The following is a 14,739-nucleotide window of genomic DNA, read 5'->3' as shown; positions in this document are numbered from 1 at the left end:
TTCATCTGTGAATCAACAGTAAATACAGGAACACTTGAAATGAGGGAGAAAAGATTTTTATAAGGAAATAAAAGATAAATGTTTTTTAAAACTTTTTTATTCTAAATGACATAGTATTGTATTTAATACTGAATGATCATGAGGAAAGAGCTGGTGGACAAGATACCAATCCATCATATAAAATAAAAATATTACTATTCACATTTTAAATTTAGAAAAATCAAAGCATTTTAAACAAATTACCATACCACAGACAATTTTAATAATAAACCTAATACTTGCTATGAAATCTTACTATAGGAAAACACAGTTTGACCATAAATGACACACAATTAAATTAGCTAATAAATGCACAAATGTGCACCACCCCATAATTAATCCAAATGCAATTAATTTTTGTTACTGAGACTAGCAGAGGAAAATGGTTATCCAGATTTTATTTTTTAAAGTTGATATTATAAAATACATGTTTTGCTCTGGAATTCATGGAGGATCTTTTATCTGATCATGGGTATTTTTGGTGCTCTGAAGATGAGATTGGTCTTTCTGTATTGAAGATTCGACCTCCAAAAAACCCAATAAAGCTACAATATCTGTTTATCTTGCCTTCTCATTCACTCAGTCCTTTTCTATCATTCCACAATAAAGGAACATATCATGAAATTCTAATGCACAATAACTTTCCAAGCTAATTTTCCCTCATTTAAATAGAAGATTTCCTTTTAAACTCCTGAAGGTTACAATTAGAAGGTTAAGAGAGATAAATGAGAATGTCAGCGGAGAACTAAAAGACAAAGTCACCTCACTGTAGCTCTTTCCCAACTGGTTCAGCCAAATCTCAGAGCAGGTAATACTTTCACTGGTAACTAAAAGTTAACTAAATTATTCAAAGAGCATCAACTAATTGAAGAACTTGGCAAACCTGTGGCCTAGAATAAGGCCTTTTAAAGTTAAATAAATGATACATTTTATTTTTCACTTCATTATCCCCAGTTTGGACATGCTATTAGGATAAAAGTTGGGTGGATCAATCCTAAACCAGGGCAACATCATTTTTAAGGTCACCAAAATAATTATATGACTTGTGAAATTACAATACTTCATAGAAGATAAAAATCATATTAATACATTTTCATAGTTCCCTTGTCCCCCCACCCCCGAAATGATTGTTTAAAATGCTCTGAACAACAATTACACTTAACTTTCAAATTTCAAAATAAGTTTAACCAAGAAAGATTAAAACTCTGTGAAAAATCAGCAAAAAATCTTGAACTGTTTGTTTTATTTCCCCGTGTTTACCGGCCAACATATCTATGTGCATGTATCCCTACCTACTTATTTGCATACCAGACTGAGAAGAAAAGCAGTTCCTCTCTCAGTTACCTGCTTGGTGGAGAAGACAAAGACCTCTGAAGATTGACGCCCGAGTTCATGTCATGATAGTATGGTTGGCTTGGGATTTCTCCAATTGGAAAGTTGACTCCAGTTCCCTGGGTTATGGGCGCTGAGGAATAAGACAACAAAAAGAGCATTGGGAATGGCATTTCGTACTGTCATCTCTATTCAGGTATAACAATCTCATATTTTCCATGCCTCTGGGCAAGGATGAGAGGAATTCTCTTTCCCATAAGACTCTAGTATCAACCGTCCACTGGTTAAGACTTGCAAGCATCCTCACTATGCCAATGTTCAAGTGTGGAAACTCAAGGCACTAAAACGGTCATCACTGGTTATCCCTTCCTCTACTCGCACTGCCCAAGCTTCTTCATTCAGTCCTTACTGTTAGCCGTCACTACATCTGCCATCCCACTAGTCTATGGATGCGCCACAGGGAACACACATGCTGATTATTGCTCAGGACAAAGCAAGCCCCTTTGTACTAACTCAGCTCTTAAAAATCAAATTATTGTTAAATAAGTCAAATTAAAATATTTCCATAAAAATATTATTTTATAATAATATTAACATTAATATTAAAGTACATTAGATATATTTATAATTATTTGATATAAAAATAATTATTGTATTAGGCAAGTATATAAGTAAAATCAACAAATATGAAATAAAAGTCAAGATTTCTTTTTCCAAAATACATATTCGGTTTCATATATGAATGGGAAGTACAGCTTTACTCTGTGTCTTTTTTTTTAAAAAGTTTATATGCCTAACTTCATAAGTCATTTAAAATATACTCTAGGAGTTTTATACTTTAAGGTATAAATCAAGAAGTCTTTTTAGTTTGCTGATATATTGTGAACTGAGATTTTTGATGTTAGTATTGGTTGTCATACCATGGATTACGGCTTTTTAAATTTTTAAAATTGGTTTCTAAACTTCTTGAATAAATCTTTCAGGCAGCACATTGTGTTAGAATGAGGAGAGTACTGGGAAATAGACAGACTTAATATTTTAACTCCCTCTGCCATTTATGTGCTATAAACCTCAGTTTCCTGAACTGTAAAATGAGAATTATAATAAGCTATCAAATATGACTATTTTGAGGATGAAATGAGGTAAGGAATGATAAAAGTCTATCATGATGCCTAGTGGATAACAGATATTCAACAAGTGTGAGTTCCCTTTTCTTGCTTTCTCCCCCAAAACTCTTCCCTGGCAACCTACAGTGGTTAGCAAAGATGAAAGGTCCAAAAACCTATGAATAGCAGTAAATAGGTACAAATGAATCTATCCACTGAAGGTCTGTGCATTCAACAAGTTATTGTATCCATTACTGACAGGTGCCGAAAGGGACACAAAACTGTCTGAGATATAAGATAGTTCCTGTCCTTAATAAGACACATTGGGCAACAAGTTGGGTAAACAAAACAGTCATGAAAAGCACGGAAATACAAGCATAATGCAGATTATAGTGAAACTTCCAAAAGAATGACATGATCAACAAATGCTATAGGATTTCAAGGGAAGAAGAATCCAATATAAGCTTGAATGGTCCAAGAAATCTGCAGAAAGCCACAGCTGGCCCAGGGCTCCAGAGGATGAGGTGGGTACTAAAGGGAAGTTACTCTAAATAGCAGTTGCTACAAGAACAAGGTCATGGGCAGAGATGACATGCAAGGTGGAGATCAGCCAGGCTGGAGTCAAAGGACAATGATTAAGAATAAATTCTATTTCTTCACCTGTTTTCACCAGGCCTTCAAGATCATCAATGAGGGAAAGTCTATTCTAGCCCATGGCAACAAAACTCTAGAGCCTCTGAGATTCACACTACAACAGAGAGTCCACTTTATCTTCCCCTTTCTCCAAATTAACCTTATGTTGAGTATAAAATTCCAAAGAGACCATTGATTTTCAAGGAATTTTTCTTACGTAGAATTTTTAATAGACATCTGAAATGTGTTCACTATCAGTTGAATTGTATTTCAATATCAGGCAGGCCACGACTAACAAAGTATCATTTTAGAAAATGTGATTAGAAGGTACATGCTTTATTGCAGAGAAATAATCAAGGAATATACAATGGATATAGCTCTATTAAAAATTAAGTCAAAATAAATTAATACATACAAGATTAGTCTCAGCTCTAAAGATCTGCAGTTTCTGCCTGCTGTTAGGTTGTTCATATTACATAATATGATTTAGCTTCATTTTATATAAACATGCTAGTTTTCAATGTATAACTATGCCTAATGGCTTCAGTTCTTTGGACAGTTAAAATGTAGTTACTTATTGTGGCTTGAGGTACACCAGAGGTTAAAAAAAAATGCAAGGTAAGAAATCCCACAATAACCACATGCTTTAAAGTTTATTATTAGAACCATGTTCTACGTGACATTGGAAGGCAGAGTAGTGCTGGAAGGAGGCATTTGAGGGGCTCAGTGAAAGTAAAACAATCTGTTTGGCTTTCGACGGTAATAATGGATACAATTCAAAGAACTGAGTTACCAACAGGAAACTTACATATTATATCTTATATCAATTAGCTGCAATTTATTAAGCTCATGCAATATTTAGACAAAGATTTGTAGTTCCTATTTAATAAACATATGGCATGACAGTCAACACAGATTGCTTGACCATAAGCATACTAAGTATAATTTATAGGAAAATGACAATTACAGATCTTTGGAAATATTATTTTTTTCTAAATTTTGTACCAGAAGGATTATTTCAAAATATCAAGGAAGCAACACAAATAATTTATTTACAAATATTGTATGATCTCACTTATATGTGGAATCTAAACAAACAAAAAACAAGCTCATAGAAAAGTTTACTAGAAGTGGGTATTAGTGGGGAGGGAGAATTGGAGGAAGTCAGCAAAATGTACAAACTTCTAGTTATAAAATAAATAGATGCTGGGGATGTAATGTACAAAACAATGACTATTAGCATATATATATATATATATATATATATATATATATAGCAGTTAAGAGAGTAGATCCTAAGAGTTCTCATCACAAGGAAATACCATTTTCTTTTTCTCTCTCTTTTTGACAGCTGCATGACTGCATGAGATGATAGACATTAACTAAACTTACTATGGTATTTCACAGTGTATGTCAGTCAAGTCATTATGCTATATACCTTAAAATTATATAGTGCTACATGTCAACTAAGTCTCATTAAAACTGGGGCAGGGGTGTGAGGACAAGACGGAGAGTAAAGCTTTAGTCATGGCTTAAGAAAAAACAAAAGCATTTTGTATACAGATTTACACACAAGCAATGTAAAATTTAGTGTAGTTTTTGACACTAAATGGGAGATTACAGAAATTAAAGTAGATTAATAATGAACACAGCCAAATTCTAAGACAGCACATGCACAAAAATTATCTAATGACAAAGTGTGTAAGAACAGCAAGTCCCGGCAGATAGGCCTATTTAAAAGCCTCAGGAAAAACTTCTATCAGATGCAAAGATCATTGTTAGCACCTCTCCCAGAGAGCAGCAAGGGGCCTTAAGGCTGCAAATCATGTTTAAGAGGCTGCCAATACCCTCTTAGAAACCAAGCTCAGAAGAACCTCAGATTCTAAGGGTTAGAGGGCAACCCTTAATCTCTCTTATTGTTCTCCTCACTCCAAAAGCTGATCCTAAATCAACTTTTAAGATGGAGATAATATCGTTCACCAGAAAGATCACTATCCTAAAATTGAACAGCTTCATTAGCTAAAGTCAACATGCACATTAGAGGGTCATACCAGAGTAAAACCCCACAGGACAGAAACCATTAACATATCGTAAACCCTCAAGTCAGAATTTGTGATGTACAGCAAAAGGGTTGTGCTGAAGTTGATGTTTACTTAGCAAACCATATTTCATAAACAATGAAGTTCAATTGTATAAATAAGGTTATAATGTAGATATATTAAACACTTAGGAGAATAACCTCTCAAGCATTTCAGAGACACCTATTTACATAGGGGATAGAAAATGTTTGCTGAATTAATTAGCTAATGAATGAATATAGATAATTAACATACTAATTACAAATCAGTAATGCTTGTTATAACAGATAACTTAAAAATCTCTAAGAGAGGAGAGTGTGATTTAAGAAAGAATGAATGATGTATGTTAAATTTACCTCACTTCTGAACTGTTACAGAAATATATTTTTTAAGTTTCAAATTCAGATTTCTCACAGTATCAGTATGGGTTTTTATAAGTTTTCATATGGCTCTCCCATAGCATCTAACATAATGTTACCTCTAATGAGGAACTAATAATATTTTCTGACAGATAACACTATTATCCTTATAAGAAGGATAGAAATATAAAACTGAGAAAATTACAAATTTAAACAAATAATTTCATAAAGTCTCATAACTGTAGCAGCATAGCCTCTCTGCTAAAGAGCAACACACACACACACACACACACACACACACACACACACCCACCCACCCACCTTCAAATACTCCCTTTCTTACACAATGCCATTAAGTGGTAGTAAGTCACTCAGGCACGTTCCTTTACAAATTAAAAATAAACATAAAAAGTTCAAATACTGCAGTCTTAGCACAACACATATTGATCAGGAAAAACACAGAAGTCTCATGGCCTTGGTCAGTGAAATAGACCAACAAAATCCTCTTGCCTAGCAAACATGAATCCAATAGACACAGGGATACAGGATATGAAGTTCTGGTCACTTATACTACTCCTTAGTCAACAGACAAAGGCAGAAGTATTTGGGGCATAATATTTATCCACTGCAGAATTATGTCAGAAAGGATGCTACTAAAGTCTTAAATTTACAGAACTCTCTGAAACACAGGCTAGGTGCACTTGTCACTTCAGAAATCTGAATTTGAGAAACTACAGTTCCAAAGACAAAGTTACCTATGGCATTGGAGACTACTTCACTGAATGCCATGCTAAAGTACTACCTATATTTAGCCTCAGCAACTCTTTTTTTTTTTTTTGGTTCTTTTTGGATCATCATAATTCTTGTTCATGACCTCTGAATTTGACCAAGTGAAAAACACAGCTTAAACAGGGACCAGAGTGGCCCTACATCATCTGAATAAACCATTTCAAACTGTGACACTCCCTATCAAAATGCCAGGTGAAAATACAGCCATCAAAGGTACATACATAAGCTAAATCAAAGAAGAGAGCAAGTAGAAATGAGTCACTCCCTTCAGCATAATCAATGAGATAAGAACTGCCTCTTACATATATCTGCAGACACCATCATAATAACTAAAAGAGGTGATCAAGAAAACTTCCTCCTTGCTTAGTTAGCTGACCAGGTAAACTTACTCGAGAAAATTCTCCTCCCGGCTGCCAAGAATGGTGTCTCAGGTGAGGTGGCCAGTGAAAACAATTTGGCATTGTTTTGGATAACAATGCTTTCTATCTATATCCAACCACAATCTGCAAAGTTAATTTCTGCATCCCTCTACACTCTGCCTGTTAGCGTGTATATCCTGTACATCTCCAAGCCCCCACCAAAATGTTAGCAAAATGAAAAAGCACTTATCTACAGGAAACTTATGTGGGTTATCATAACAACACCGAGTACATTTAATTAATCACACTTCCTTTGATATAAATGACCATCTATGGTCACAGAGTGAACAGTGAATTAAATGAACACCAACAACACAGCAAGCAGAACAAACTCCAAATTATTTTTGTACTACAAAAAGTACTGATTTAAATGCAAATATTTCAGAAAGCCAGACAAATTCACTTGTGAAATCAAAAAGTTAGGGATTTTAGAAGCTCAAATTCTCCTAATACATAGTTCCCTTCATACTGTATTTCACTTTCAAAATATAAAACATTTTAAGTCATACTGTATAATTAAATAATAAGAAAAGAGTTTACTTACTTCTGGATACCCTCACAAGTTCTGATACATTGAAGACTCCAGATTTTACAAAACTATCCTCAAGGTATCCTGAAAATAAACATCAAGAGGAAAGAGATCAACATAAGCAGGAAGCAAATAAATGATTTAACACTAGAATTCACTCAAGTGTTTCAAACCGAAGGTTCGACTAAAAACCAAGTATGCGTACAACAAAGACACGTTAAAAACAAAATGCTGGTGAAATGCAAACTGGGTCTTTTAAAACAAAAGTTGACAGTTTAGAAGCTAAATAATCTCTCAGAAAAAAATTGTAACTTCCCAAGTGTACAAGGCAATTGGTCTGGTTTTATTTGCCTGGCTCATGCATAGGGAATGAAGGTTTAGGGGCCCTCGGCCAGTAGCACCTGGTAGACTAAAGTCCAACCATTTGAAAAAAAAAAAAGAAAGAAAGAAAAAGGAAAACCACAACCACAATTAGCACCTTGTTGGAATTACTTCAAAGATCTCTGGAAACCACTGTTCTTTAACAAATCCTTCCCTGAGTAAAGAAAAGCGAGTTGCTGTTACCAGCCCTCCCACCTTTGTTCCCTTCCTGAATCACACAAAAGCAGAACCGGCACACAGAGCAAATACTTCACACGGACCTATTTCCGTGCACCTTTAATATACCTCACACAATTTCACTGCTTTCTCACCCTGCTGCCACTCCCTGGTACTCCATTTCAAAAACAGGATCCTTTTTCTGGCAAACAGTGGTGAGGCCAGACCTCCAGGAATGCCTCCTGACCCTTCAGGGACCTCCACCGGTCAGGAGCCAGAGTTAAGACAAACAGGCTTTCTGGCTGGCCTAGCTCTGCCCAGGACTGGAGATGGGACTCTCACCGACTGTCCTGTCGCCAGGTTCTAGCCAAGGAGAAGAAAGTTTAACGGTGGTGAGGAGGGGAAGAACACCTCAGGTAGACGGAATGTGGATACTCTCCGCTGCCCCAGGGAGAGAATAAGTGTGAAAATCCTCAGTATTCGAATGCTCTCAGGAAAAAACTCTAAATTCCAAGAAATGGCAATTTGATCCAATGCTGCAGAGCACTTTGGGGCTGACTGAGAGACTGGATTTAGTGTAGGAAAGACAGGCACGAGTGGTTTAGCAACATGGTACACTCACGTCAAAGAGCTGGGCTTTGACTCCTGACTACACTTTGCCACCATGGCATCCTGGAATAATTAATCATAATAATTAATAATGAACTTATAGGAATTAATAATAATAATTGTCCTGGAACATTAGACTCTTTGTGCCTCAGAGTTTTCATTCATATATTAAAGATAATATCAATAAAATTAGCCACCTTACAGAGTTATGAATAAGTGAGATAAAACTATAAAACGCAGAGTAGGCACAGATTAAACATTACCAATAAATTAGGACTGGCTCATGGAGGCAACAATCACCACACACTGAAATATACACACTGAATTCCAGTCTCAAGATAACTATAAATAACCATTTAGAAACTTAACCAGAATGAGAGTCACCTCCCTACTTCTTAACCATACATAGCATGAAAAGACAGAAAATCATTTAATTAGTACATATACTTCACTGTTGGGAATAAACAGAGGAGCTGTATATGTCTGAAGGCTGTCTGAACACTGTTTTATATCCATCCATTCACCTTCTTTAGAAAAAAGAATGAAAGAATGAGAAGAAATTATGAGATCTCAGCTGGTGATAAAACTCAGGTCTCATATTAAATCATTACTTTAAAAAAGATATACATTTTTAAGAGGATAAGAACTAAATGTCCCCACTTAATGCAGCTCTATTTTAAGAAACGCCTACTTCTTGAGCAATTAATTTTCTGTCAGGCTGAATTCATTTCAGTGATTACTGAAAAACTTTCAGATAGATACCACCGTACCAAGTGCTAAAAGCCACTGAGACAGAAAAGGACATCAACTCCCACTCTGTAGCTGGAGACAAAGACAGTTTTAATTTCCTGATTGGTTATCATTATTGTTTTTGTTGTTCTAAAGTATAATAGCTTACACTACTTTATGTATAGTCAACATTCCACATATGACAAGTACATTAAATATAGAGACTTTACTTACCATGATGACAGCTCGCGTGCTTAACCAACCAGACAAGGTTATTCGCTCTGTAAAGGCCCACGCTCAGGCCATTCTCACATAGCTGCCTCTGATCAGAAGGCCCTCTATCCACACTCAACTCTCAGCCTTCCGCGTCCAGCTCAGCCACCACCTGCTCCATAAACTGCTTCTCCACCCTCCTCTCCCAACCCCTACGCCAGCTAAAATTGATCTCTTTTTCTATATTCACATAGCACCGGGTTTGTACTTACTTTACATCACTTTGTACATTCAAGTTTTCTAATATAACTGTTTTCAAGTCTTGTGTTTTTTCTTATTTGGGGGAGTAACTGGGTTTTGTTCATCTCTGTTTCTCCCCTAACAACTAACTCAGAGCCCACATATACACTAACCAGCAAACACTTGCAGAAAAAAACTCTAAAACTCAACTTTTTGAAACATGGTCACAAATGCATACCTTAATAATTTTATAACAATGAAGATAAAGATAGCTCAAGACTGAAGGATAATTTTACTGATTCTTGTTATTCCCTGGAATTTGTTTGCCTAGGAGTTTATTTAAGTTATTGGGCAGAATGGGAAAGTGTAATGATTACAGTCAGATTACATCTCTAACTCTGTTGTGTAACTAATGTACAGCTCTAGGCATTTAGCATAAAATAACTACCAAGGCACTAGCAGTGTTCAAACAGTTCACAAATATTTATAAATTGACAAATGAGTGAATAAATGGTAAATATTTCAATTTATTTATACAAATTATACCACGTGTACCCTGATGCTGGGAAAGATTGAGGGCAGGAGAAGAAAGGCGTGACAGATTACGAGATGGTTGGATGGCATCACTGACTCAAGGGACGTGAATGTGAGCAAACTCTGGGAGATAGGGAAGGACAGGGAAGCCCTGGGTGCTGCAATCTATGGGGTCACAAAGAGGCAGATATGACTTAGTGACTGAACAATACAGGCTAACATCTCACTATATGGATATTATCTGAAGTTCATTTCCTTATTACTCCAGAGTAGTCAGGACTCTATTTGCTTCACGCTCTAGTCATATTCATTAAGATGGAGTGATGCGTGGTCCATGAGGAACCAAATCCTAAGGTAGCAAATAGTCACCTCAAGGTAATTCTACCAGGAAGAAGAAAGTAAGACAGTCACACATAGACAGACACAATGACTATCACATGGAAAAGGGAAGGCAATTCAGAAAGTTGCAGGATGCTTCTCCACTCCCTATCCCCAATTCCCCGAGTTCCAAGGAATTTGGATCTACAAGGAAAACTGAAAGAGCTATTTTACTAAAACTGTGAAAGGCATTAGAAGTAGGTCCAAACTGCTTTGGCACCCACAAGCAAAATTGCAACATCATAGGTCCCACTGGGCTCCACTCCTGCATGGGGCATAGCAAGATAACAATGACACCATGACCTTATGTGGGGCAGGGATGGGGGTTGGTGGGAATCAGCCAACTGGAAGCCTGGGAGAGACACTCGAAGCAGACAGCTGCCCCCTTCATGCATCTCTGCATGCAGCACAGCCTTTACAGTGGACAGGCATTACCCAAGATGAGGCAGCCTAAAGAAAAGAATCAGGGGATGATACAGTACTTGGACAGCTAATTGTGCTTGCTCACAAGCATACAAGAGATATTACTTAAGGACTCTGGCAAAATAACTGGAGAGGATCACGCAGCGAGTCATGAGTCCTGCTATACAGTATAGAAGGTAAGACTCAGCACAATGCAGGTTCTTGCTGTTAACACAACCCCATCTGTAACCTCCAGGCTGTTGGGGCCTTCTAAAAACATGGTTTGCATGTGTTATATAGACCACTGTGAATCTAGAATAGCTGACACAAAGGCCAAAGATCTTAAAGCAATTTGGAGACATTCATTTAGCAAACTCCCTTTATCTACCAAAGGAAATATGAGCATCTCTGAGACAGAGCAGCTGCTTAATGGTTACAGAGCAATATTACACAACAGCTTATGCCAGGAAGCAAAGAACAACTTAGCATTTATGTGATGCTGTATTTACACTACATGTATGCTTTTTAAAAAATAAAATTGAGTAGGAAATAAAGACCTTTGCAAACTGAAAATTCTCAAAGGCAATATCAAATTATATTATTTTACACTTTTTATTTTTCTCTAACAAAAGCAACAATAAATCACTGCTCAGAAGTTAATATAGTGTTTAACCTCCTTTACAAACAATAACAGAGTGACACAATGGCATATCTAACTGCTAATATCTCAAATTATAATCAGCACCATTTAAATGTTAAACAACATTCACACAGAAAATCCAAAGGAAGACTGATAATGGCTCATTTTTATGGTCTACTGTGTTCTATTCTTGAAATTAAAAAAAAAAAAAAACCCACAGAAAGCAGTTATTAAATTCATGAAAGCTGTCTTCGAGTATTTGAAGGACTGTTAATGTAGATGGTGGATTAGACTTATTCTGCATAGTCCAGGAACTGTTTTTTTGGCTCAGTAAACAGGTTTATCACCCAATAAGAAAAGTCCTAGAAAGGAATGTGAAACCTTGCAAAGGTAATAATAACCAAGACACGCCAAGCTACGAAAATCTTAGAAAGCATGAGTTCATGCCAAGTTCGTAGTTATCCTCAAGTTGTTACCATTTTACAGATGAGGAAACTTGTATCTGCAAACATAGGGGGTTTCCCAGTGGATATCAAGACCCCTCCCCCCGCTACTGCATTTAAGAATTCTCATTATGGATAGGAAATTGGATAAGAGTGTCTCAAAAGCCCACTGAAACACTTAGAGTCCACGCTTTCTTACATGGCGGTTTTCCTGTTAGTTTCCTTGCGTTGTGCATTTGGAAAAAGAAGAGGACACTGGATATCACACAGGCATGCTTCCAGCTGTGGGATTCCAATTGTTCACTTCCTTCAACCGAGTGTAAAGATGCCTAAATCCTTTTGCTAATGGATGCAAAGGGCAAGAACACTGGATTATTTCATACTAACTCTTTGCTGATCTTCATAAAACTTCAGCTACAAAACCTAACAAACTGGTGATTTTCTAAGACAGGGCTCTCTTCAGTTTCCTAACTGGTCTGAACTGTCCATGGTTAAGGATGGAAACTATGATTATAAAATAGATACACTAATTATTGCAAAGACAATGATTCTCTGCACAGAGACTGAACCTCAGCCTACAGCTAAGGATAATATTTTAGTATTAGTTTAGAATGAAGTTTGTGCTTCAATATGAAATGTAAATCCCTGATGGTTATTTACATGATCTGGCAGAGAGAACTTTTCTGACTTTAACACACTCTGATAGTACTACATTAATATATTTTTTTATGTTTGTTTAGTTTTTCCTTCCAGTCCATTAAAATTTTCCTACATATATAACATATAAACATGTTTTATAAAATTGATATCAAATTTAAATAAATGCATATCCTGACTTTTTCTAATTAACATTATATCTTTCCTTTAAATTAAATAGCATGATTTTAATGCCTGTTATCATATTATACTGCATGGCTGTCTCATACTTTATTTGACCACTCTCCTATTGTTTGGCATTTTAGGTTATTTCCCATTTAAAAAAATATTATAAACAGCACTGCCATTAACATCCTTGTACATAAATCTTTGTCAGCAATTCTTGTGATTTTCTTAGGCTGGAGTTCCCAGAAGTGGAATTACTGGGTCAAAGGACATAAACTCTTTTAAAGCTCTTGGTAAAAACTGTCAAGCTACTTTCCACAAAGGTTTTTGCGAATTTATGTTCCCTCGGGCAGATCGTGAGTGTTTCATGTCACTTTCCTGTTGCCAGAATTACATATTAGACATATTAATGGGATTTGTTTTTAATTGCGGATAGTTGATAGAGAAAAGATATCATTACATTAATGCTATAATTTTCACTAATTATAATAAGGTAGGATTTTTTCAGAGACATACTCATTATTTCTTTGAAGAGAACATTCAAATACATGTAAATAATAGGAGTGCTAGCAGGAATATTTACTCATAATATTAACGAGAATACTTTTAGTAATAATTTGGCTATTCATTGATGATTGATTTCTTTCTCAGTATTTGACATATTCACTTGTTTCTAGTTTTCTCAGAGTTTTTTAAAGTTTTCTGATCAGAATAGTTATCATTATTAAATGCCTTTTTGGTCTTGTAGAGATTATCCTTTTTATCCCTTACAGCATTTTTTGTTGTTACATATTACAGAATTCTTATATTATCTTTGTTGGTTCATGGTACATACCTCTTTAATTTACTGTTGAACTGGTTTATTGACAGTTTCTTCCAAATTCCCTATATGTAGGTGGGACACTTTTGTACGAATTTTTGTATTTTATTTTCTAAGTTTTTACATCAGGGTTATATGTGTGCTTCATAAAATGGACTGGATGAGTCACTATCCTTTATGAAAATAAAATACAAAAAGTTGAAAGTCTAGAAAAACTCACTGGTAAAATCATCTTCCCAGAATCTGTTTCAGCAAAGATTGTTAGACAACTATTAGTCTTTCAAGAAATTTATTCCTATTGTCTGGCCTTGAAATAGTATTATTACAAATTATTAAAGAAAATCAATTTTTGCAGGTTTTAAAATTTCTTAGCACATATACTTTATGGTTTACTAAGTGGACTATGTTTATTTTTACTGTATTGACATTATAGTAAAATAAATATTATATATTGTTATAATATACTATAATTAATATAATTATATTAAACTATATTAAACTATACTAATAAATTAACTCTGTCACTTACTATGTAAACTTAAGGAAAGCTAAGCAATTGTTCTATGCCCTCTATTTCTCTTCTTTAAAATACAGATGATAATCACAGTACCACTAAGTCAATATGTATTACTGTAAGTCAGGCTGTATTACTATTTTCAAATAATAACAAAAGAGGTGTTTAATTCTAAGAGTAAGAAAGGGAAGGTAGAATTTTACAGTGAGGAAACAAAATGTAATAGGAGCTAATCAAGACAGCCAAAATAAGGATATAAGATGTGAAAATAAATGATTAGTATAAAGTAAAATAGGAAGAATAAAATCAAGTATATCAATCATTACAACAAGATTAAACTGAATTATCCAATAGAGAGCATTAGATTCACTAAAGCATACAAAATCTAGCTATTTTTAAGGAACATACTTAAAACAAAATGAGAATAAGAACAAAACATTGAAAATAAAATAGTAAGCAAAGAATTTTGGCAAATTTTAAAAAAATCAGTGTCTATTAGCAATGGTTAAGATGCGATTTAAGGTGAATTACAATAAACAGGATAAAGAACATTATTAATGAAGTACATAATTAA

At 35.1% G+C, this 14,739-nt stretch overlaps 1 protein-coding gene across 1 annotated transcript in view; it reads right to left on the bottom strand.

The window, feature by feature from the left end:
* NFIB (nuclear factor I B) overlaps nucleotides 1–14,739 on the bottom strand; it is a 254,906-nt gene that overhangs the window by 64,450 nt on the left and 175,717 nt on the right. The window contains exons 4-5 of the mRNA XM_052644465.1: nucleotides 7,300–7,368; nucleotides 1,384–1,504 (exon numbers count right to left, since the gene is read on the bottom strand). Coding sequence (XP_052500425.1) covers nucleotides 1,384–1,504; nucleotides 7,300–7,368 — 190 coding nt within the window. The remainder of the gene's footprint in view (nucleotides 1–1,383; nucleotides 1,505–7,299; nucleotides 7,369–14,739) is intronic.

Source organism: Budorcas taxicolor, chromosome 8 (genome assembly GCF_023091745.1).
Source record: "Budorcas taxicolor isolate Tak-1 chromosome 8, Takin1.1, whole genome shotgun sequence".
NCBI lineage: Eukaryota > Metazoa > Chordata > Mammalia > Artiodactyla > Bovidae > Budorcas > Budorcas taxicolor.
The sequence above is the reverse complement of the archived record's forward strand: the minus strand, read 5'-3'. Positions and strand labels throughout refer to the sequence as shown.